At 41.0% G+C, this 24,426-nt stretch overlaps 1 protein-coding gene across 1 annotated transcript in view; it reads left to right on the top strand.

The window, feature by feature from the left end:
- Positions 1-943: 943 nt before the first annotated feature.
- Positions 944-24,426, top strand: part of CDHR3 (cadherin related family member 3) — a 35,482-nt gene continuing 11,999 nt past the window's right edge. Inside the window, exons 1-13 of the mRNA XM_010395629.4 lie at positions 944-1,016; positions 4,242-4,444; positions 9,133-9,301; positions 11,571-11,656; positions 13,360-13,454; positions 13,559-13,663; positions 17,226-17,374; positions 18,709-18,898; positions 19,164-19,332; positions 20,797-20,896; positions 21,042-21,140; positions 21,745-21,971; positions 23,629-23,800. Coding sequence (XP_010393931.3) covers positions 947-1,016; positions 4,242-4,444; positions 9,133-9,301; positions 11,571-11,656; positions 13,360-13,454; positions 13,559-13,663; positions 17,226-17,374; positions 18,709-18,898; positions 19,164-19,332; positions 20,797-20,896; positions 21,042-21,140; positions 21,745-21,971; positions 23,629-23,800 — 1,834 coding nt within the window. The 5' untranslated portion in view covers positions 944-946. The remainder of the gene's footprint in view (positions 1,017-4,241; positions 4,445-9,132; positions 9,302-11,570; positions 11,657-13,359; positions 13,455-13,558; positions 13,664-17,225; positions 17,375-18,708; positions 18,899-19,163; positions 19,333-20,796; positions 20,897-21,041; positions 21,141-21,744; positions 21,972-23,628; positions 23,801-24,426) is intronic.

Genomic DNA, 24,426 nt, shown 5'->3' on the forward strand with positions numbered 1-24,426 from the left:
AGTGGAACAACCACGGAGGGTCATGCAGAAACATCTAGAAATGCCAGCTTAGGTCACAAATCAGTCAGGTTTCTCCACAGCTGTGTTAAATCTGAATCTCAAAATTCTGCCTCTTAGCAGAGCTGCTAAGTTTGTGCAGAGGTGTTGAGAATCAACTAGATGAATCCCTGAGCAACCTGATTTAATGCTTTGAGCAGGATGTTTGACTAGATGACCTCCAGAGGTCCCTTCCAGCCTAAATTATTCTATGAGTTGATTCTAATGCACCTATATATTGCATCCACTTCCAGTATTAGTGTCACTTCTCTGCTATGCTGCATGAAATAACGCTAGGACTGCCCTTAGTTTAAAAAAAGTTGGTTGTATTGTGGGCTAGCAAGTTAAATGCCTAATCTAAGGGAGCCAGTGCGTTTCTATGGGGGTTCATGCTGTTCCTGAGACAGCTACAGCAAAGCTGCATCATGTACAAACTTCATCATGTACATATGCTGCACCTCCAAGTATGCAGTGTGTGTGGTCTGAATGATTGTCTGGTAGAGAAATAGGAAAACTTCAGGTTCTTGGTTTGAGTAAAAAAACATGAGTATTTTATTTTGGTGTGTGAAGAGAGCACCTCATTGCCAGAGTGGTGAAAGCAGCATGGTATTTCCAGATTTAAAACATACTAGATTCTCTTCATAATGCTTCATTGAATAAGATGATTATAGTGAAAGGACAATTAATGGCTGTTTTCCCAAGTACAGACCAGGGCTGTGAATGAAGTGTCAGCAAGGAGCAGTTCCCTGACAAGCAAACAGGCTGACAGTGTTTGGAAACTCCCTTAGAGACACAGGTCCTTTGTTTCATTTCTCACTGCACAACATGAAAAAGAAGAAGAATTTAGGTGGAGCTGAAGTAAACTGAGGAAAAGATACCATGATCTTCCTTCGTTTTGCAGCCTGGGAACATGAAGGACAGTGTCGTAAAGACAATGAAGACCATGCTCCTTTTCCTAATTTTGCTAGGAGTAGTATCTGGTAAGAACATGATTTCATTATGCTACTAAAATTAGAATGCTGTTGGCTGTTATACTTTCTCTTGGGAACTTTATAATACATATTTAGGAATCAGACATGGATGGGAAAAATCAAGTAACAACTATTTTCCTACTGAAATAGATTGGGCTCTGTGGTTATAGCAGTATAATGAAGAGAATATGACTCTTTGCTAAAACACTTTGTTGGATGAGGCACTTCATTTCTAATAGCCACTGCTCAGTGTGACAGCACTGGAGTGGGAAAGGAGGCCAGCTCTCCAAGAAGCAATAACTAGTAATTATAGTCCAGTATCCCCCTTTCAAATATTGGTAACATTTTTCTTTGATAAAGTAAAACAAGCAACCAAATGGGACCAAACAGAAAGAAATTTGTGAAGAATATTAGTAGGATAACATCACTAACATTGATTGGTGTAAATACATGGAAGATTTGCCAATATGAGTATTTGCACATTAGCAACTTAGTAGACCTTCAAACTGTCTGAAGTCTGTGTGACGCACAAAGCACTGGTATTGCTGCAAGCTGCCTGCTCAGGTAGGGTCACTTTGCTCTCAAGAAACTGTAAGACTTCTGCCATCTCTCAGGAACCTGTCAGTATTTGATGGTTTTCCTGATGTTCCCCAAACTGTGATTAGGACACTACCTGCCAATTTTGTCTTTCTTTGAAAAACAGCATTTTTCTAACCTGTGTGGTTGTGGGTAGAGAAAACCTTGAAGGTATTGCTCAAGCACACTCTAAAGACTAGCACATCACAGATAAATAAGTCTTAAATATGCATAAACTTCTCCAAACTAGTTTCACTATTGCTTTGTCTTGGACTTAGCATTTGTCAATGATTGACATTGATAATTCTGAAAAAAAATTAAATTGCTTCAGAAATATTTCATTCTGCAAAGTAAAGAGGTAAGCAAGAACTTGTAAATATGGAAGGAGAGCTTTTATAAAACTGGTTGGAAAAAGAAGCCATTTAGATGCAGCATCTAAAATTTCAGTTCAAAATAAAGAGCAAGAAGTAAGAACTTTTGATTTAGAAAGACATACTCTGAATAAACAGCGAATGAAATCTTTGGAGATAATACAAAAATAGCAACTCCTTTCTAAATTTCTAAATGCTGTAAATGATTTCATTGCTTTTATAAATGGTTTCCATTAATGAACTGTGGCTTGATGAGTGAACTGAATTCATCAAGTACTGTCCACAGGAGATTACATTTAAAGTTCAGCTCCACTTACGGTATCTCCAGAAGTCCCTCTCAACCCAGCCTCATTTGCATGGGTGATTTTTGTTGACAATTTCCAGAATCTTTAAGAACAGAAATAAAAACTTAGTCCTTCACTGCGTCTTGCTCCTGCTGACATAAATCAGTAACAGCTCAGCTGAACTCAGTCCTACCAGGGTGTCAATATGACCTGCTCAGATTAACTCTTCCAGGCAGTTCCCACCTCAGCATTTCCCACATACCAGCCTGTACCTGTAGAGTATCTCCAACACCGTTTTTTCCACAAATGCCAGAGTAATCCCAGCCAGATCAGTGACTCATGAACCTGCTACATGACCCATGAACCATGATCTACAGTGTGGGATCATGGGAATCTCCATGCAGCTGTGGAGAGACCCTTAGGCTGCAGCCCTAGTGGTCTCAGACTAGTTCCTGTAGCAGCTTTTTACCTTGCAGCTCTGCAGCAAAAATAAAGACTTCATGGTGATGCCTCTTCCTGGTCTTAAAAATTAAGAGCCAGACACGGTTAAGGGAAGAAAGGGTTTTTATCTTGGTATTTAATAAGGATCCTTATGGTACACCACTTCGCCAAGGTGGAATGCACTGAAATGCGCACACACACGATAGATCATGTATACAATTTATAGACCTTGCAAATTAGCATATATCATATCTAAAGATTCCCCAATGAGAGGCTTGAATGGTTATCGTGATATCCCCCCATCCCAAGGAATTCCCCCTGGATGGGCCTATCTTAGTTTACAGGATGTGTTCTAGAGAGGACCTTGGTTTCTCAGGATAGCATAGGGCTTTCTGGCCTCCAACTGCGAGGCCTCCAGGATGTTTGGTCTCCTGGCTTAACGGAATATTAGGACTATGCTAAGTTACTGGATTTAAGGAATTAGAAGTATGCATGCTAAGAGCACTGAGGATATATAAAAGCTATATAAAAGAAAAGGGGAAAAATCATCATGGCTTCAATGGGGCTTTTGCACAGTAATTGCTAGTGTATGAACAGTCTGTCCACGCCCTTGAGTGGGCAGTATCTGTCTCCCTCTTGGCACACACCATGTGTAGGAAGTCTGGCTGAACACAGCCAGCTTGCTTGGAGAGTGTTTTGGATGAGCCAGTGAAGCATCCCCAGGCAACTGTAAGACTTCTGCCCCTGTTGTTTCAGGGCATCAAAAGCAGTCCTGATTTGTATTTTCTAGACACTCTTCATAAGATAAAGCACAACAGGCCTTTGTCAAAAATAGCAAACACTAGAAGCTAAATGACAGAAAAAGTGAGAAGTTTGGTTTGGGGAGTCCAAAGGTCTGGATAAGCAAGGAGCTTTTGCAAATCTGTTGTATGCCTCACCAGTATGTGCAGCTTCTGTGCAGTTTTGAACCATAGGGTGCTTTTGTGGCCCTGCATCTTCTCCAGAGACTCCAGGTTGCTCTTCCTTGCTCAAAGCAGGAGACATGACAGTACCACCCCTGAAATTGTTACTAACTCACACTACTGAAGAGCCAGGCTCGCACACAGCTGCCGTAGAAAGAGTTAGAAGACGGAAAACGGAGGAAATAGGTGCTGCAGATACTGTAGTCTACAAAAAACCATTGCTTCTTTAGTATCTGGGTCTGTGTGATTCAAGGTACTTTTTGATGGGATAGTGAACCGAGGCAGCAATTGGTGTAGGGAGCAAAATGTAAAAATAGAAACATTTTTGACTTCTTTGCTTCTGTATAAAGACATATATGAAGGCAAATGAGGCAGTAACAATAATACTTTAACAATAGCCACACTAGATGACAACACTATAGGACTGAATTACAGAAAAGATTGATTCTTTTTCCATTAACGCTGGATTTACTACCATGCAATGCCCCCACTCATATGTAAAAAGAGAGTCAGGGCATTTTGTATTCATTATGTGACAAAAGCTGTGCTTGCTAGACCAAGATTCCCAGAAGTAATTTTACATTCCTTTCCATCTTGCAGGAAGAAGAATCCAGTTGCTTAAGGGCTTACCTGCAACAAGCACTGTTGAAGAAAACTCAGCAGCTGGTGTTTTAGTCTATAGCTTTAATGTAACTGTTTCCCCATTGGCTTCTGGAGGTGTTGCAATTCTTCCTACCATAGTAAATTCAAATCCACTTACAGAAGCTTTTGACATTGAATCAAAAGGAGGTCTTGAATACAGGGTGAGTTTTAAGTTGAGCTTGAGCAATTTTCAGTTGTAGGCTGATGTTTCCTGTATTACTGAGCACTGAGAGTGCACAGTGTCTCATTTTTAAATCAGAAAAGTGTTTTAAATGCAGACTGTGGTAGTATTTGAAAATGCTGCAATAGATATGACAGATGAATAGCAATAGTGATTATGATTTTTAATTGCATCTAGGAAAAATCACTCATCACAATAATTCCATTAATTGTGTGATAGAAAAAAATGTTATTTTTAGAAAAAAAGAGGTGAAGAAGGACATGGAGGACCTGCTTCTGTTTTGAGGTTTTATCCATAGTTTTTCAGCTTAATATGTATGAAGTCACTGTGAATTGAAAGGGGATTTGATAAACCACATACAGCTTCCATTTGGCCACTCTCACCAAGAATTGAAGTTAATTTGTCTCATTTCCAAAATAAATGAAGCTGAATCAGGTAATTTTTAATTCTGAACAAAGGCTGTGACACATGAGGAAGTTATCTTGAGGTAAGAAGTTATCACCCTTCCACACATCTATGACCTGTTTCTATCCATTGCACCCTCCTGTCCTATGGCAAATGCAGAGAAATTTCCATTACTTCAGGCTGATTTTCATTGTTGCATAAATTAGCAAGTATTAGTTCACATTTGTCATGGGCAATGAGTGTTCAGATGCATGATAACTTGTCATTCCATTGCAATTTGCTTGTATGTTTGAGCCTGAACAGTGACACTGAAGAGTGGCTTTAATAGATACAGATAGAAATGGTGCAGAGTCTTAAAAAGGTGATTTGAATATCCTTTTCTGAGTGTTTGGAAGGAAGTTCAGGTTTTCACAGAACTGATACAAGAGCTATTTTCTTGTTCTCTTTGCTGGTGTTTCTGGGAGAAAATTTGGGAATAGTAAGTCTGTGGCCCTGGGTGGTATTGACTCATGGATCTGATGTGCCTGTGGGGAGCTGCTGTGGCTCCCATGCTCCAGCCTCCCAACAGAGTACAAAGATCACTTGTGCCAGCTCTGCTGGCTCTTTACTGCCTCCCAGCCAGGTCAGTGAAATGGTTAAAAAACCTCTCAAAAAAGCCCTCTTTCACCTGTGAAGCATAGGGTGTGTCTGGACAAACACATGGACTGGCTCATCTGAAGAAATCATAGAATTATAGAATACGGTGAGTTGGAAGGGTCCCTTCAGGATTATCAAATCCAGCTTCTGGCTCTATGTAGGACACCCCAAGAGTCACATCAGATGCCTGAGAGCATTGTCCAAATGCTTCTTTAACTCTCCCAGGCTTGCTGCTGTGACCACTTCCCTGGGCAGCCTGTTCCAGTGTCCAGCCACTTTCTGGGTGATGTCTAACCTAAACCTCCCCTAACTCTGCTTCATGCTCTTTCCTTGATTCCTGTGTAACAGTCAGAAGGAAATGGATACATCCCTTAAACTGTCTCTGCTGACAGAGAACCCATAATGTAGGACTCCCTCCCTAAGCTTTATTTTGGCATTTTGAATTAAAGCTGTCCCTTCTGTTGCAAAACAAAACATAGTCCTTTTTTATACCTGCTTCCTCCTGTCCCATATCATCTTTGTGTTATGATGCCCAAGAATTTATATTGCTGCTTGTTGAGTGGGACTGAGAAGTTCATCTGGAGGAAAAATAATAGACAAAAAGTCCTTCTTGTATTTTTTTCATGGCAAGGATAGTGGAGAAATTCTTCTTCTAGCACAGTGCAGGGTGACACAAGGATGAAAATGGATGGCCAAAAAAGCTGTAGACTGGAAACTGCTTCGTCCAAAGTGCCAGTTTGTATCCATTTCATACCACAGCCACATTACCAGAATGGCCTGTGAACCTTTCTATGTTCTGCTTGAACTGTAGCTTTTTTCAACATTTCCTAAGTCACTTGGAGGACTAGAACAAAGAGTGTGAGCTAGTGAATATCAGTCTTGAAAAAATCATACAGCAAGCTACATACAAATTCTGCAAATTAGCAGACGAGTGCTAATTACAAGTCACAGAGCAAGAATAAATACACAGGTGTTCTTAGTTAATTTGTTTGAAGATTGCTACTTTTAATTACTTATGCTATGTTGTAGCAGATCTGTACAATATTTCACAAAAGTTATGTGATCCAAAACCAGATACCTCAGCCCTATCTACTGCCATTAAATCTTTGCTAAGATATAGAAAAAGGCAGTATTTAATGAATGAATTATGGGATTTTCAGATGAGCTAAGTACCTGCTAGGACAGGCTCTTCAGTATTTATGAAGCACATTTAGTCCTGTTGCAGCAACAGAAAGCAATATCACATTTCTTGATATATTTTGAGATTTCTGAGAAAGTCACAGTTTCTGAGATCTGAGTCCTGTCCATTCTTCCTCACCTTACTCCTGTTTGAAGGTTCTCAAGAGCAGATGTGTGGAATGCATGAAAACCTGCTGTTGCTTGAAACTACCTGGATGCTCTTAGTGGTGCACTCTGAATATGTTGGTGGTGGAGCGGGGAGCAGGGAGCCATGAAATTCTAATGTGGGATGAGTTATGGACAGTTTAGGAGTGACTCTGGATCGCCTTTCATGAAGCCTGCATCTTCTTCAAGTGTGTGCAGTCCTGCCTTCATCAGTAAGCTCTGCTCCTGCCTGAAGGAAAGGTGAATGGTGGCTCACAGCCTATGCCAGTGGCATGCTGTTTCCAAAAAGGTTCAAAAGCAACCTAGAAAGAGACCATTTAGATTCACATCTTCACTTCCAAGGCCTTTAAAAAGGAGGGTGTATTTTTAGACACATTTATCTGGGCTGTAGTTACAACACCAATGAAAATATTTGGCTGTGAACTGGAGGGAAAATCTTCAGAGGATATAATTTCTGCTTAGAACTGGGCAATTTAAAATGTTGAATTAATTGCATGTGTTTACTGTATTTAGATCTCCATCAAATATTCATTTTGGACATCAACCTTTCCACTGGTGTGACAAGCTTTTTATAATGTTTCTTCTGTGTTAGCATCTCTTGTATGGGAAACTTGTATCTGTACAGTATAGGAGGAAAGGACACCATCCAGGACACAGTTATTTTCTCCTGCAGTATTGTAACAGAAAGATCCACGAGGTTCCAGACAGCAGCTGTTTCATGTACCAGAAGGCACAAAACATTTGTGCTTCCGTTCACTCTCCTCCAACTGTTTTTGTCAATTGGCTCTATTTTGACTTCTGTCTTCGAACTGTGCTGACATCACTTTTGTGTTTGTCCTCCGGCTGACAGCATCACATCTAAACCCAAGGATTTATTTCACTGTCCTCATTCTGCATCCTCTTCAGTCCCCTTTATTCTGGAGTGTTGTAATACACTGACATGCTACTCCTCACACACACTCATGAACCCCAACTGTTCTCCTTCTCCAGTTCCACAGCACCCTGCTTCTGTGTTCAAGTTTCACAGTTTTTTAGCTACACAAAAAACTTAACTGTCACCTCGTTGTTTCTTGTCCAAGAAAGGAAAGGTCTTGTTTTATTATTGACTTCAGCAGTGAAGATTAAGGCATACAACTTTCAGCATCCTCCTGTTGCTCTGGACTCATCCTAAATCCAGAATGATTGCATTTAATGTTTTTTCATAGAATGTCAGTCTTGTGCTTGTACATATTCTGTGTTAAGAGGCAATATGCAGAGCCGGAAGCCTTTGAAATAAAAAACATGAAAACAAAAAAAAGCAAATGTTTGCCATATCAGTCTTGCAAAACTCAAGGCCTAGAGTATTTTTTTTCTATTAGTTCAGAGTTTTCCCCAAACAGTTCTGATGCCTCTCTCAGACAACGTACCCATGAAGCTCCCTCTTACAGTGCAGATACTGTAACATGTGTATCAGACAACAAGGCCTGTGGAAAAGAAATATATATGGACCGATTCTTGACAGATGTTTCAGAGATGTTTATTTCTCCAGCCGCATGGTTGGGATCTGCCGAGGAACTGTGGCAATCACGGGACCCGAGGGTCCTTGCCCACACAGGGGAACACAAAACAACCCATGGGGAACGAGGCTGACCAGGGGCAGGGAAAACCTGTGCCTCCCCCCAGGGCCCCTCTCCCAGGACCCCATGGCAGGGGGAGACCCCAACAGCTCCCTTCTTCTGTGGTTTTCCTGCAGGTCTTCTCCTATATACAGGGTACACAAGAAAGGTTCTGGTACCTGCTAGACTATACGATCTCCTGCCTCCACACTCCTGATTTCAAGTAAAAGATCTTCCTCCTCATGCTCCTCACTCACAGAAGAAGTGAAGCTGCCCTTGTGTCTTGCAAGGCTTCCTCAGAATTCTCAGTCTCACGCCTTTACTGCTCCAGGAGCTTGGTGTGGAAAGGAAAACACTTGGCACAGACACGTACCTGCAAGATGTAGTCCTGAACTTGAAGACAAAGCATTGCCTGTGGGGCAGGGCAGCTCCTTCCAGGCTTTCTCCTCTCCAAAGTGCTCCTCACACAAAAAATCTTTGAGTTACTCCATGAAGCCACAACATTTTGCTCTCTTCACTCTGTTTCTGTCACATTTTTGCCACTGACGAGGAATGTGCCAACAAGTAAAAGATTATCTAAAACATTCAGTCTTTACTGATTGAAAGTTTCCCTTTATTTGTATTCACTCATTTGGACTATAACTTTCATCTCTTGCATCACGTGCTAATAATAATCTTTTATTTTCAGGTTGTTACCACTGGAAATCCTGTCCTAGATTATGAAACGATGCCAAAAAGCTTTGATTTGCAGATTTTTGTTGAAGATACAAATGGAAGGACTGACCTTAACATATTGACTATTCAAGTAACAGATAAAAATGAACATCCTGTATTTCGAGGAAATATCGCAATTCAAAGTAAGATAATAGTAGAATTTGAAAAGAACCATACTTGGAAAGATGACATTGTCATCAGCTTAAAAAAAAACCAACCTGAGTTCATACAGTGCCTTTAGCTAAAGTAGTCTAAGCATTTTCTTTTAGGAAAGCAAGAGAGGAACAGGACAATGTTTTTGTCAGAGCTTTGCTTTACACCAAGTGTTGGTATGCTTCATCTCTGGAAATGTCCTTTTATTTTTCTTGAAATTTTGTTTAAAAATTATTTAACCATTTTGAAGCACCTGAAGAATTAAAAGAAAAAAAATGATACCAATAAATATGTATGTGGACAAGCAAGATAAATTTCAACAAGTGTATATTGTATGTGCAAGAATTTCTGTGGGAAAACCATAAGAACATTGCTTTGCAGATGTTTTATATCTGCATATTGCATTTGCACCTTCACATGAGAAATTAAGTGGAAAATTAGTCTTAAGAGTGAGACCTCAGAGATTGTAATCTATGGTGGTGCAAATGAAAAGAGGTAGAGAGTTTTTTCTCCTTCATGGGGCAGTTGATGTTAACCGAGTTTACTTTTAGACCAGGGGCAAAGATGCAATGGGAGGAATGTGCAGTAGCCTTAGGAATGAGGCTGGAGAGCCTGGGCTGCAGCTGTGGCCAGTGCAGGCTTTGCACCTCATGCTGCGAGGTCATCACCTGATGCAAGTGACACTGCCATCAATAGAAAGGATAGGAAGTAACTGTGTTACTCTCTGAGAGATCTTATCTTGCTTATGTACTAATGAAGAAGACCTGCAAAAGTTGTACCAGATGCAACAGAATATAATGATTTATTTATTATATGTTCACAAGCAGACAGAACAGTTCAGTTTATTCCATAAAGTACTGAGAGCCTGTTCGAAGACTGGCTGTCCTAACAGGACTGTATGGCCAAGCACACTTCAATATGCAGTTTTAAAAAATCTGAAAACTAAACTGGGATCCCTTTGTGGCAGGTATTCAGAGCTGGCTGCTGACCCCCCAGGTCTGGACTGACCACACTGGAGCAGTGCAGCACGGCTGCAGCCTGACTTTTGCCTGCTCCACACGGAGGGGTTCAGAGCCTGCTCACACTCAGCCCTCCTCGCTGATGCCTCTTGAGCACACCGACATCCCCGATTCCATACAATACTTAGTTTGTAAAGCAAATTAGCTTCCCCCAGGGAAGAGGCTGTGTCATCTTCTTGCTATAGTTGGTGTCTTGCATATCATGGGTGCCACTGGAATCTAATAATAATTAAATGTGACACTTCAGGGGATCGACACAGCATGAAACACACTACGTGGGAGCTTGTTACAAATAAGTGCATCAGCTTAACTCTCAGCTAGAGCTGCCATAAATTGGTGAGCACAGATGTCTGATCTGTCTAACTGTGTGGCTTTAGTTAACAGTACCAGCCACAATTAGACACTAATTGCACATTTGCTGTTTATGAAAAAGCATCTCCCTCTCATTAAACTTTATATTCATATTGTTGTCCTCTGGGAACAACTAATTATGCTGCTCTGGGATTCCCACTGCTCTGATGAGAAGCAGCAGGCAGTAGGGGTCACAGTGGAAATTAATAGTCCAGAAAGAGCAGATCCAGCAGACACAAAAGGGCATAAAGCAAATAATGTGATCTAAAGATCTGTTGTCCTGTTAATTGCTCTGCCCAACGAGAGATAAGCCTGTTGCCAGTGGTCCAGTATGGGATAGCCCAGCTGTGAGAATCCCTGGCATGGAAAGAAATGTACCTTGCGCTGAATTATCACCCTTAGTAAAGCAAACATGTAAGTCAGTGCAGACCATCCACTACTTATTTGCCTCACAGGTGTGAAGCAAAAGCAGAAATGAAGAGGAAAGGCTCTGAGCTCTCCTGGCAGGGCACAGGATGTGGACAGGAAGGGGATGGTTATGAGGACCTAGGACAGGACTCTTTTCTCCCCATCTGCTTAGTAAAAAACCCTACAGATGTAGCCCAAATGCATAATTTTACTCCATAACCTGTGAACAGCTCAAGGGAGATCAGTCTTTCCCCTGAAGGGACAATTCATATTGAAACTTGCAGTGATGGTTGCCTGTTTACAGATATGTAATTAGTCTCTTTTTATCTTTTGATTATTTGTGATCTTTGTGATGATTTTGGAATTACACTTGTGGAGTGAGAAGATGCAGCAGGCAGTAATATGTCCTGACAGCTTCAGTGCATCAGTCTCTTTGCTGCTGTGTCCTTTACTTTTACCCAGTACACTTTTATCCATGCAGCTGTGACTATCTATATGTTGGAAGGGATACCTCCAGGACGCATTTACCAAGTTGATGCAACTGATCCTGAAAATGCAAAACTCAAAGTAAGTTGTATGAAACAAAAAACCCCAGAGATTATATAATCCACTGTATCTGAAATGTGAATTACCATCATCTTTCAACAACTTCCTTCCTTATCAGAAACACAGTAAAAGGTTTAATCTGGAAAAAAAGAAGCATTCTCAATACTAAACTAAGAAAAAACAGCCTTAATGCCTGGACACAAACTGTATTTTAAGTTCTCAGCCTTCCAAAATTAAGGGATATTGAAGGCAGATTTTGATATAGTTAATCAGAGAGACAGTAGAAATAGTGAATTTAAAATTAAAAAAAAAGCTCGCAAAATGTTTGTTGTAGATGAGAGTGACTAAAAGTAAATAAAATTTTCAACCTTCTGTATCACAATGTAAATTCTTTTAAATGAAACAGTAAAGAAATCACTTACAAGGTAAACAAATCTCAGGTTTTTGACAATCCCAGGACAAACTGCGACCTTCAGTTGGGAAAATGTGTTGGCTGATCTAAAAATACTCTTGGTATTCAGAAAAACTTCTGGAAAGTGATAAGTTGGTAGTTGGGGAAAAGTAAGTGCACTTACCTGGGAATTGTGTTGTATCTTTGCTTTATTGACTTTGGCTTTATAAAATACAGCACATTCAAGGACTGAACAGAAAGATGCTATTTCAATATTTAGCGATATTCAAGAAAGCAATTAGCTTGAAGTCTGTCCTCAGTCATTGCCCAGTCAGACTGAGCTGGTGAGAAGTAAAGCAGAGCTGTGGGGGTTTAGTTCTGCTTTGTGTTTGAAAGCAATGACAGTGAGTTCCATGTGCCTTCTGACCCCTAAAACATCTGAGGCGTAAGAAGCTGCAATTGAAGAAATGCTGTTACGTCCTTGGGCAGGTCTGCTCAGTGACATTTGCAGGTTATTTGCATGGTGCATGACCCTCTGTTGTTGCGTACTTCGGACTGTATGTGTATTAGTAACGCCTGGACTAGTAAAGGAAATGTCCTTGAGGGCTTATTTGTGCTGCCTTGGCATGTGAAAGATAGAGGGGAGGACATGGTGGGTGTGTAGTAGCTACCTCGTGGCCACAGGGAGCACAGTGCTGCATTTTGACTCCTGTGTACAGTGTGGGTATGCTCTGCTCCCTGCCACACCTCTGCAGTGGTGTGGTACCTCTTGCTGTTGTGCAATGCACAAAGTGGCTGATGCTGTGTCCTACCTCTTTTAGCACTAGGCTGTTGTGAACACCCTTCAGCCTTACACCCTCATGTACTCTGTGAAAGTCCACTCTCCCCTCATTGCCCTCTTCAATCATCTGGAGTCCCAAACTTAATTTCCTCCTCCAGCTCTTATGTCCAGCCAAATCCAGCCTTGCCCCTTCTCTCACTTCTCCTTTGTGCATGCAGGCCACTGCCACCACAAAGCTGATTTTTGCCTGCAGCACTGTGGTCCTGCTGGCTGCCCTCTCTGGGAAATTCTCATTACAGACCTGGAGTCCACAGAGGTAGAAAACAGAGCGGGTGCTAATGTAGCTCAGTGCCTGTGACTCTCCATGGGCTGTAAGCAAAGCACTTATGACCAGGGTGTGGTGAGCAGGTGTGCTGGCAGCTGTGTGTCAGCATTTCGTTATGCAGTTTGGGGCAAATGCTGCACTGTAACTTGGCCTGTTCTACAAGGCAAGGAATGAATGGAAGGGTGTTTTAAGGTAAAAAGACTAATTCCTTACTCTCTTCATTTCAGTATTCACTGCTCCCTGCAACAGTACCATTCTTGATCAGGGAAAGTGGAGACATTTTTTCCACAAAAGAATTTGATTATGAGAAAGATCCGCATTGGTGAGAATGTGTTTTATGCTCATGGCCTATTAGCTTATAGTATTCAGAGAAATATTTTCTGACATACATGGAATTATTCTTGTTCTGTTTTTCTTATTTAACAGTTACTTTTTAAATGTAACAGTGACAGATCCAGGTGGACTCAACTCAACTAAAACAGTGAATATATATATAATTAATACCAATGATGAAAGGCCTTACTTTACCACGTGAGTAAAAATTTTCCATTGCACTCAAAATGTAGGTGTTTTTTCAGGCTTACTGCTTTGGCAGCTATGGGAGGGTTTAACATAAGGGCAAATAACTATGACAACAAAACACTACTGAAAAAAGTATTTTAATATTGCTATGATTCCTATTCTTATACTGGAAAGCCTTGTCCTAATGTCCCTCATTAATTATTATTTGTATTCTTAATAGTTTAAAGAGGCTCTGCCTTTGTGCTAAGAACAGCCAAACAAGCTTGTTTTACTTGTTAGCATTTACAGAGGTTAAAGTTATGCAAAGATCTGTGGACAAGTTCAGACAAGGAGCTTAATTTCACCCAGTGTGAATACAATCATAAAGGATTTGCTCCTTATGCAGGTCTGCATTTCACCATAATGGTGTTTATTCATGCAGAAATGTCTAGACATAAAAAGTCTCCCTTTTGATCAGTCTTCTTCCCAGACACACTTGTAAACAAGCCTGGTGATCTTTGAAACATGTTGTCTCTTACTGTGTCATAAGCAGGAAATTGTGTCATAACACACAAGTCAGAAACAGCTTTTGAAGACTAAAGGAGTCAGGATATATTGAAAATTTGGAAAAATGGGAACTAATATGCATGTGCTACAAGCAGGCTGTTTTGCAGTGGAAAGAGAGCACAATGGATGGTAGTTTCTGAAGCAGGAGCATGACAATTATTACAGCTGATCTGCTCTGTTGTTGATCTATCTTTGTCACTTGCATGAGACACTGATGGGATTTAAGGCACTGTCATTATGTCTCCTGATTGTGAGACTCTACAAGATCCCTGCTGAGAATATTTAAGATGGCTCCTCTCCTGCCATCTCTGCACAAGTGAAGACAAGATAGAACCTGGGGCCACACCAGGAGGTTCCAACCACTTGTTTGGAAAAATCTTCTGGGTGTTTTCTCGAGCCAGAGCATTCTTGAGACAGATCCTGGGCTGAGACCAAGGATCTGGACCTTGATGGTTAAAGGGGTGAAGAATCTGAAGACACAAGAATTAAATGCTAGAAATAGGCATGAATTGTTGTTGTTGCTGTTGTTGTTGTTGTTGCTACCTATTTAATGCTTGAACCTCATGCCTGCAACAAACAATAACATTAACAGCTCATTGCATGTTACTGTACTTCTGAAAGCAGGAGGAATCCTCTTCCCAGTGCCAACATCTGCATATTGCGTTCTAGACTGATTATTCCCTCCTAATGTTGCCATTTCTGTGTATTCGTCCTTGTGTCTGGAATGCTAAAAGAACTTTTAAAAATGTTTATCTGCTTGTTTGAATCAGTGAAGTCTGCAGTGACTTGAGAATCTGTAACACCTAAGTTCCAAGACTCATATGGCACAAATAGAGTCTGGTACTTGTTTGAATCTTCTCCCTTTTAGATTGACATTACTGACCAGAAAGAGCAGTTCTGTTTGCAAAGAATTTTAGATTAAATTGCACTTCATGATCTATCCTTAATATGCACATGTATGGCCTGTCTCCTGCTACAATGTGAGCTACATGCTGGGGCTAAGTACTTCCTGACACTGTAATAATTAGTGCTGGAATGGGAGCTGAGGAAACTTGACGAGTTAGCAAACCTCCTTTATTTTACCCTGATCATAGATGTCAAGATAGAGTTTCAAAGGGTTTTTTAAATTGTTCCCATAGTGTATGCAAGCACATCTGGTTTTGGTGTTCACAACACTATATTGGCATTCAGCCTTTTGAAATTGTGGCTGTTAAAATCAATGGAAAATTGTGGAGTCAGGAAAACAAAGGAGAAGGCAAGAAAACAAACATACGTTTCCTTTGCAATTACATTGCAGTGACTAAAATATCTGCTTGAACCATCCTGTGAAAAGCTACTGTCAGGTGGCAGACAGATGGACAACGTGACACTTCCCAGATGTAGTTGTGTAGGAGGTAGCCCCTAACTCCTTTCCAGCTGTCCTGGTGCTTTGTGTTATGGGGATGTGCTTGGTAATGTCCTGCTTCTTCCCAAAAGGTCTAGTGGGGATGGGACAACAACCAGTGCAGGGTGCAGAAGGGTTGGTAGGGCTGTGAGGGTGGAGCTGGGGTGAGTTTGCTGTTCACAGAGAGGTTGGAGCTGGGGTTCCAGTGGGCCTAGGGAGTTTCCTACTTTGGGCCAAAACCAGTTAGAGCTGTGGGAGTGAATGGGATCTGTTTCTTTCTCCATGGCTCAGGAAGCAACAGGAGAACAAGGAGGGAAGAGATCCAGTGCCAAGACTGATATAGAAAGTTTGTAAATACACTGACACAACAGGTTTCATAAACTCCTTGTTTTCATCTGGCTGTAAGTTAGGTGTTTTTACTGGGAAAATCCTATGTGATTTCTCTCCTGTATGCTTGCCTCTTTTCATATGATCTGACAGAAGAGCTGAAGATAGTGTGTCTTCTTAACCATTTTAAAAATTGCAAGTGGAGGCCTTGAGACATGACATCTTCTGTTCTGTCTCTGCAATTCTCTGCTCCAGTTGCTAAGTGCCCTATGATGTGTGTCTTCAGAGAACAACAAAGGACTCATGTTCTCCTGTACTGGGAACTACAGACCAGTCAATTACCTAAGTGGCAGCATAGGATGTTTAAAAAGGGCAAAAAGGATTTAGTCTTTTAACACACTTCTAATGCTTTTTTTAACTCTTGATGACCTTCAACTCTCCTTGAGTTCTAGAATCAGAAGATGTGTGTGTGTTCGTGTGGGTTTCAGTAATATAAACCAGTCTTCTGAAATTCCTTGCACCATTTTTGGGTTCTGGCCCATGCCTATTTTTGCATGTGGTTCAAGTACTGTAATTGTCCACCTGAGTACCCACGTGAACATCAAACTGCAACCGCTGTAAGGAATCCTGCACAATTGCCTGCCAGACCATATCTGACCTATAAAACTAAAATCATGGGAAATTTGGGAGCACTGGCATACCAAACAGCAGCAGTAGAGAACCATTTTCCCAATGTCAAATGCATCAGACAGACAGATGCTGCTGGGAGTTTGAGGCACATTCATCTGTTGGGCATCCAGAAGAGTGCTCCTTCCTGCCTTCACCTACTGCAGGGACAACTCAGCTTTTCTGTAATACTCTTGCCCCCAAGAAGGCTCCAGCATTCATTCCAAAAGATGATTGACTACATTACTTGTTGTATTTTTGCTTTTCTGTTGCAAAATGAAGAAATTAAAGCAAATGGCTTTATGAGCTGGCAGCTCTGTAGGAGATGGATGGCACGACTTAACAGCCCCTTACCTCTTCAACTTCCATGTTCTGTGAAAGTCAAATTGCTTTTACTGTGGAAAAGTTGTAAGGAAAGAACACTTACTTGTGTGGCTGTGTCATGCTTTATGAACACATGCCAGTTCAGCTACTGCTACATGCCCAGCTGGCAGAACCAATGCCTGGGGTATTTATCCAGACATGCAAATAGCCATCTCTGAGCCCAGCATGGCCATGGCTCTGCTGCCACAACTGGCTGCTCAGCTAAATCTGTAATCAGCTGCCCTTGCAAACAAGACGCACGCTTTGCTGAATTTTATCTTGTAGAAAACAAAGGATCTACAGGATTCCAGAGGAACAAAACCCGGGCACTATTGTTGCCAATATAACAGCTAAAGATCCTGATGATGAAGACTCTCCCAGCAGACTTTTCTACAGCATCCAGTCATCTGACAGACATTTCTCCATAAATCCAGGTAAGACAAAGAAAAATGTGACTTCTGACATCTGAAAAAAAAAAAAAAGACCATCTACTTTGGAGAAATTATTCTTGACTTAGTTTTAAATAGACTTACTTTATTTTGTGGCTCCTTATAGCAAAAAGGAATGCTCAGTCCCTTATTAAGGTCGAATTCTTTGGTCAGCTGACCAAGACTCGGCAAGATATCTTGAAGAAAGTAGACCAAAGGTGACTTCTTGACAAATATTGACTTGTGGCTCGAGGGTGATGGTTCCTTGGGCAGAATTAAGATTGCTGACTTCTTTCTAATATTTGAGGACTGCAGTGACCCTTCTGGGGTTCTTGAAACAGCTTCAGGTAGATAGACCATAAAGTCCTCCCTCCTGCCTGAAATCCTCTCTAGCATTTAAGTGCACAGCAAATCTACATCTCAGGTTCATTGCTCTATTCAAGACACTCCTCAGGCAAGACCATCCAAAAGAGGCCTCTTTCTCGTGGTGATCCTATCTTCTTCATACTGTCTGGGATCTGTACATCTGTTCCCCAGAGGTTTTTGCTCCAGGGCTGGCATTCAGTGATGGCTTTGCTCCTTGTCTGCTATTGCTTTAGAACTGCCTATCACAGTTATAAGAAGTGCCACAAAACACAGTGCTGTGGGGGATCAGGATGATCCTTAAATGCTTTGAATTCCCTATGCCTTTTGGCCTTGTATTGCCACCTTCCTCCTCAATTACACTATAAAAGGCGGAGGATATATGCACTGTTCTTTCAACTCTGTGCTCTGAGAATACTACTTGTACTGTGCCATAAAAACCTTCTCTTTTTGAACAGAGGCTAACAGAAGTGAAAAAAAGTATTAAGTGCATGGCTGACCAGAGCACTTGGTGCAGTCTGTCACAGCTAAGAGCAGCTCTGTTGATGTATGAGTAGATTTGGAGGTGCTGAAGGATGCTTAAATGATAACAGTGGAAAGTGAAGCTGTCTTACTAGCTAGGGAGCAAGGACAGGCATTAGCAGCTCATTGTCCTCGCTCTGTGAAGGCACTCGACTCTGGCTTGCACTAGAAGCTTGAGAGTAAGGGAAACCTAAATGCTTTACAAACCCTCTGCTGCGGCCTCCTAAGGTGTATTTTTGAGCAATGGTATCTAGCCATTAATCTTACCCAGAATGTTCAGAGCCATTTTGTACCACTTTAAAAAAATAACTAAACCAGCCATGATTTGCACACAACAGAAGACTTTTTATTCTGCTACCTGTCTGTTGAACTGCCCTGTCCTCTTGCACATGCACCATGACTGTTTGTTTCTTCCCCCCATGGTGAATATCTGACTTCTGGCTGTTCTCTGACAGCAACTGGAGTGCTGCAGGTGACTGGGAGAATTGACCGGGACGCGCTTCCGCTGCGGCTCCATCCTAACCTCTCACTGATAGTCCGGGTAGAGGACAGCCCCAGCAGTGGCCATGCCAGTGAAATGGAGGTCACAATCATTGTTGACGATATCAATGACAACCCGCCAGAATGCAGTCCTTCTGCCTTCAGGTAAGGAGCCTCTCCCTTGCCTTGGTGCTGCCTTGCTGCCCCAGACCAGTGTGCAGATGGACATTTATTGTTAGCCTGCCCATTCTGCAGGGCTGTTGTCCATCACAACATATGGGTCAGATTCTGGGTTGCTTCCTCCATTGTTGCACATTTTGATCTAGGATTTCACTTAGAAAATAAATCAATGTTTTGGCCAGAGATATATGAAGAGTTCAAAAGGAGAAATACAAGTTACTTTGACGGGAAATGTTCTTGTTTTAAACAGGAAAGAAGCAAATGAAAATATGGCTCCTGGGACACTTCTTGTTGATCTTAGAAATTACTGTAAAGATATTGATGTTGATCCATCAAACAACCAATTTAGTTTCACTGGATTATCTGGTTTTGGAAGCAATAACTTTTCTCTGGATTCCACTGTGTCTGGAAGACTTGTGGTCAGTCATTTGTGGCTTTATATTAGATTACCCCATTACAAAAGTCAAGTTATGAAATATTATAAGGGTTTTTAAAATTCATTGTACAAGAAAAAAGAATTACTGTCATCCATTTCACAGTAGGTATGATGTGGAGAATGACTGTTTTGACTAGTTGTGAACTATATACCCCTTGATAGGATGCTTTCTAAGGATTCTACAGAATTTAGTGAACAGAGACTGTTTCCTCCAGTTTTAAATAAATGTGCTAGATATGATTGAAAAAAAATATTCTTTTTTAGGGAGTGTGAAGCACCAACTTTGATATGGATAAACAAAGAAATTTGATGCCATTTCATACCCATTTACTCATGACAGACTGTGGAAGATCCTTGCTACTCAGCATGAAGAATTTAAATACTTGAGAAATCTCACACTCAGTAACTCAGTAATTGGTCAGAATTGTAAAATCACTTTGAGTGGCAAATTTTCACAAAAGTGTGGTGGGATTTGCACTTCTGTGATTTTGCATGTCAAAATATGAATTCCTTATGCTGATAGCTGCTGGCAAACTTGCATTGGCCAGAACCCCACCAGTTCCTGGACATGTGCAATGGTGGTTGTTTTGTTGCTTTAGAAAGAACTGTGGGCAACTGCAGAAAAAGGGAAACAACAAAAAATAGGCATTCTGTCTAAAAGACAAGAGTGCTACAGGAGCAGTAAAATGGCTTTGTATGGTTTACTTTAATTTTGGATCTGAGGTTTCCTTGTCAATAAGCACTGCCCTTAGCTGCTTCATCTGCCAACATAAAAAGCATTTTCCTTGCTGCACAGGGTATGACTGTTGTCAATCAAGCCTTTGATCACTGTGTATGCACAATGTACAGACTATGTGAAGTAACCTGTTCCTCCAGGAATTTCCCTGCAGAGACAACCAGCAGTGGATGCCTCTATGTTAGTCCTGCTGCCCCAAAGTTTATGAGGCTTCTACAGCGAGATAGAGAGCTCGGGAGATTAGGATTTAAATCTGTGCGAGCCACCATTTAGTGATAACTTGGTTCCTGGACAAGCACTTGTGGTTGGACCTGATACCTTTGCTTAATGTCTGCAGGCATGAGCTCAAGGAGTAACTATTACTGTTTAGCAATCACAGATCCTTGTTGAGCCAACAAAGGGCAGGGTAAATAGCCAGCTCTTTACACATGCTTTGAATTGACTAGGTAAAGGTCAAGACCTTATGATCCAAATGATAAAACTTTCTGCACTTAAGGGGAAGAAATTTGTTGGCAGAAGTGTGAGCATGTAGGAAAAGCCTGGAATTCAATCCTGGAATTGACTAATAGCCTGTGTTATTCCTATGGAACAGTTCTATATATCCAAGGGGCAGATCACACTTACAGAATGCTGAAAATAGCAATTGTCATCATGTGTACTGTGATTTCATGTATGGAAGTATAAATACAATTGTGTTCCTTTCTAACTTAGATGACCGGAACTATTGATTTAGAAAGTCCAGCTAATCCAGGAGTTGAAGTTTATACTTTGACTGTCAGGGTGCAAGATATTGCCCATCCTAATTACTCAAGCAAGTATCCCTTTTACATTTCTTTTCATAGTTTTCTGTGCTGTAACAGCATGGAGAGAGGAATACCATATGTATTTTGAATATATGCATGAGAAAATTTCACAGCCATACTTAACTATGATTTAATCTTCTGTTATATTTCCAGATATCATCTACATTTACATCAGGATAAAGCCAGTGAATGAATTTTTTCCAGTCTTCAGTAATTTATCTTATGTATTTAGTGTTTCAGAGATTACTAAAGGTACAGTAAGTAGCACCTACATGATAGAAATAATGTTGTCATTTTGTTAAGTGCATTTTTGCTCTAAATGAATTTTCATATATGTAAATAAGGCAAATGGCTCAAAGTTCCAGTTCAACTAGGGTCTCACCATACAACCACCTACTACCCTTAAATAGACTAAACTGGCAAAAACTCCAATTGTACAGATGGAAGCTGAGACACAGACAAATTCAGCAATTGCACAAGAAATCTGTGACAGTGCCAGGAACTGAACTCAGATGTCTTGTTTTAGGCTGTCTTTCCGCTCTTGCTAAATTAGCCCTTTGGAGGGACTGTGGTGGTGCAAAGAAACCTTTATAGACTGACACAGATGAGTGAGGACTCCCTTGGCCCAGCCACAGAGCACTTCTTCTGAGGTTCTCTACAGACTCTTGTGTTTTGGTATTTGCTGCTACCAGACCATGCACAGGGAAGCCATAGCACACCATAGTGAAATAGTGCTTCTCACGCTGTTGCTTTAATTTTCTTGAGTGAAAAACTCTAAACCAAATCATTAGTTCAGTTTCATCTGTATCTTCTGTTACTTTAAATGTTAGTGAAATATGGATTTTCTGTCTCTCAGCTGGATCTAGCATTGGAAGAGTACATGCCACAGACAAGGACTGGCCACCTAATGTCATCACTTACTCCATTGTGGCTGGAACAGGCACCAGGGATTACACAAATATCTTCTGGATCAGCCCAACGAAAGGAGATGTGAGGATTTTAGCTGGATTAGACTATGAAACAACTCGGAAACATATGTTCACAGTACAGGCCTCAGACCAAGAGAAGTCTACAACAGCATCAGTGAGTAAACTCACTCTACTTCTTCCCCTTTATCTACACTTTCTCTCTTCTTCCTGGTAAGAACAGTAAGACATTGGACAAAGCACTTTGGTCTGTAAAAGGCAAGTCAAACCTTTCCCAGTCATATCACTCAGATGAAAGAGGTGTTTTTCACTCAGTGTTGGTTTATTTCTTACAAAAAGGATAAAATAATATTTTAATCTTTTTGACTGTGGTTGCTTCTCAGACTTTTTTCTTATTTTATCTTGGCAGTGAAATTGTTTTTTGTGCCCTAGACAACTTAAGTTACTCTTTATGGATACAGAGGTACTAGAAAATAGAAAAAGGACAGGGTCTTGAAGCCAGGTAGCACAACCTAGTTGTAGCCATGTTTAGTGGCAAATCCTTCTTGGAACCTGTGTAGTGTCCCTTGGCCCTCAAATACACATTTGATTTTGTCTGTGATTTTTCTTTCCCTGCAAAGTGTCCATGTGAGAATTGTGTTGCAATGCATCAGAGTTGTGTTTTGATGGAGCAGTACAGAGAGGATGTGGATGGGAGGAGGGCTTGGGCAGCCTCTTGGGTTAATGTCAGAGGGCCAGCCCAGTAGAGTTGTGTCTGCTTGGCCTGCTGGAGTTGTACCTTGCCCTGACCATGATCTACTTTTTTCCCTGATGGTGCTGTCTGGCAGGAGCTAAGACCATGCCAGGTACCAAGATAACTTTAAACAGCAGGGTTGTGCTTAGGTTTGCTGCCCAGACCTATTTTATTCAGAAGAAAAATTACAGATGGTATATCCACAAAGGTATTTTATAGTTATTTCTTTCAAACAATCCCAGTGTCCTTCACAGACAGACTCACTTTTACTTCTTTTCACATTTTCCCCCTCATGACTGCTTTACATTTGATTTTTGCACATCTCTTGGGGTGACACAGGTACTAGGCTTGCTTTTCATTCCAGCCAAGCACCACCCATAGAGTTGCTAGCTAGGAGATGTTTAATCTCTTTATCATGTATAATGCTTCAAGGTGATGGTAAATGACAATTCAGCATCAGAAGCTTTTAACAATGTCAAGCTTGTCTGTTGCCTGACTAACAGACATTAGAAGAAAGGACTTTAAGAAGGGTAACTTTTTCTTTTAGCTAGCTATTCCCAGATGACATCAAACACATCTGGTGCTTCTGTGGGTGCTCTCAGCCATGCAGGAGGCCATTACCAGCATTTCTTTCTCACTGGGAACAGTCTATAAACACTCCTCCTTCCATGGATTATGCTCTGAATGGTTATTAAATATGTTAAGAAGCCTAACTAATGATTGTGAAGCAAATTGAGAGTTTTGGAAGGGAGTTTAATGATTATGTGTTACTATTATTATTTCTCATTTTAACAATAACACAATTCAGGTTATTCAAACAGTCAGACATATCAGCTTGAAAACCCCTCACTTTTGGAAGATGGCTCAGGTTAAGGAACATGATCCCAGAAGAGTGCTGATCACAAGAATTGAATCACAGACATTTTCTGGCAGGAACTAGGTTGAAAGGGGACTTCAGTGCTCTTCAAAAGCTGTTGATCAAAAGAACAAAATGGGCAAAGCCAAACAGTTTCTGAAATGAATAAAATTCTGTCTCAGCACATGGAAGCAGCTTCAGCTTGCTATTCTTCTTTTCTTCCAGGTAACTGTGAATGTTTTGGAAGTAAATGATGAAGAACCAGTTTGTTCACCCAATTTCTTCTCACTTCAAATCCCAGTCAGCTTAGCTGTTGGGACCAATATTAATGGCTTCAGGATTGAATGTCAAGATCGTGATTCTGATCCCAGGTCTTTCCGTTACTTCATTAATGAAGGTACTGTGTCACAGTGTGGGAGCAGTGAAAAAAAATAGTGAATGCAGATGCTTCACTTACATTTATAAACAAAAGTCTAATATAGTTTGTGTGCTACTTTTCATGGTGAGCTAGCTGTGATCCACAAATTTTGCACATCATTACACTGCTGCTCTCTGCACAAGCTGGCTACTGGTACTACTGGTGGTAGCAGCTAGAACCACTCCCTTGCAAGGCTGGATTGCATGCCACATTAATTAATCGGCTATTAATTACACAGTTGAAAAGAACTTGGGAAGAATGAGCTGGAAGGGTGTGCAGTGTCAAATTTCTCTTCCAACTACTGCTGAGTAAATCTTGAGAAATGATGGAAAGTTCTATTACTCTGCATATCTCACCTCTAGATGCTGGTGCACTGTTGAAAACAACTGCTTGAACCTGCATGTCGTAGGTCCATGCTATATGCAATAAACCCTCATTTTAAGAATCCTTGTTTGAACTTCATGATCAGCTGCATCCACTTGGAAAACTGCAGTGGTATGGGATGACAGCTTCACAAAAATGGGAATGCACTGTCTTGGGGCAATTCCTCCTTTTGTTGCTGAGGTGACTGCTGTGAAGAAGGGAGCAGAATGTCCAGGTGTCAG

The sequence above is a fragment of the Corvus cornix genome, chromosome 1A (assembly GCF_000738735.6).
Source record: "Corvus cornix cornix isolate S_Up_H32 chromosome 1A, ASM73873v5, whole genome shotgun sequence".
NCBI lineage: Eukaryota > Metazoa > Chordata > Aves > Passeriformes > Corvidae > Corvus > Corvus cornix.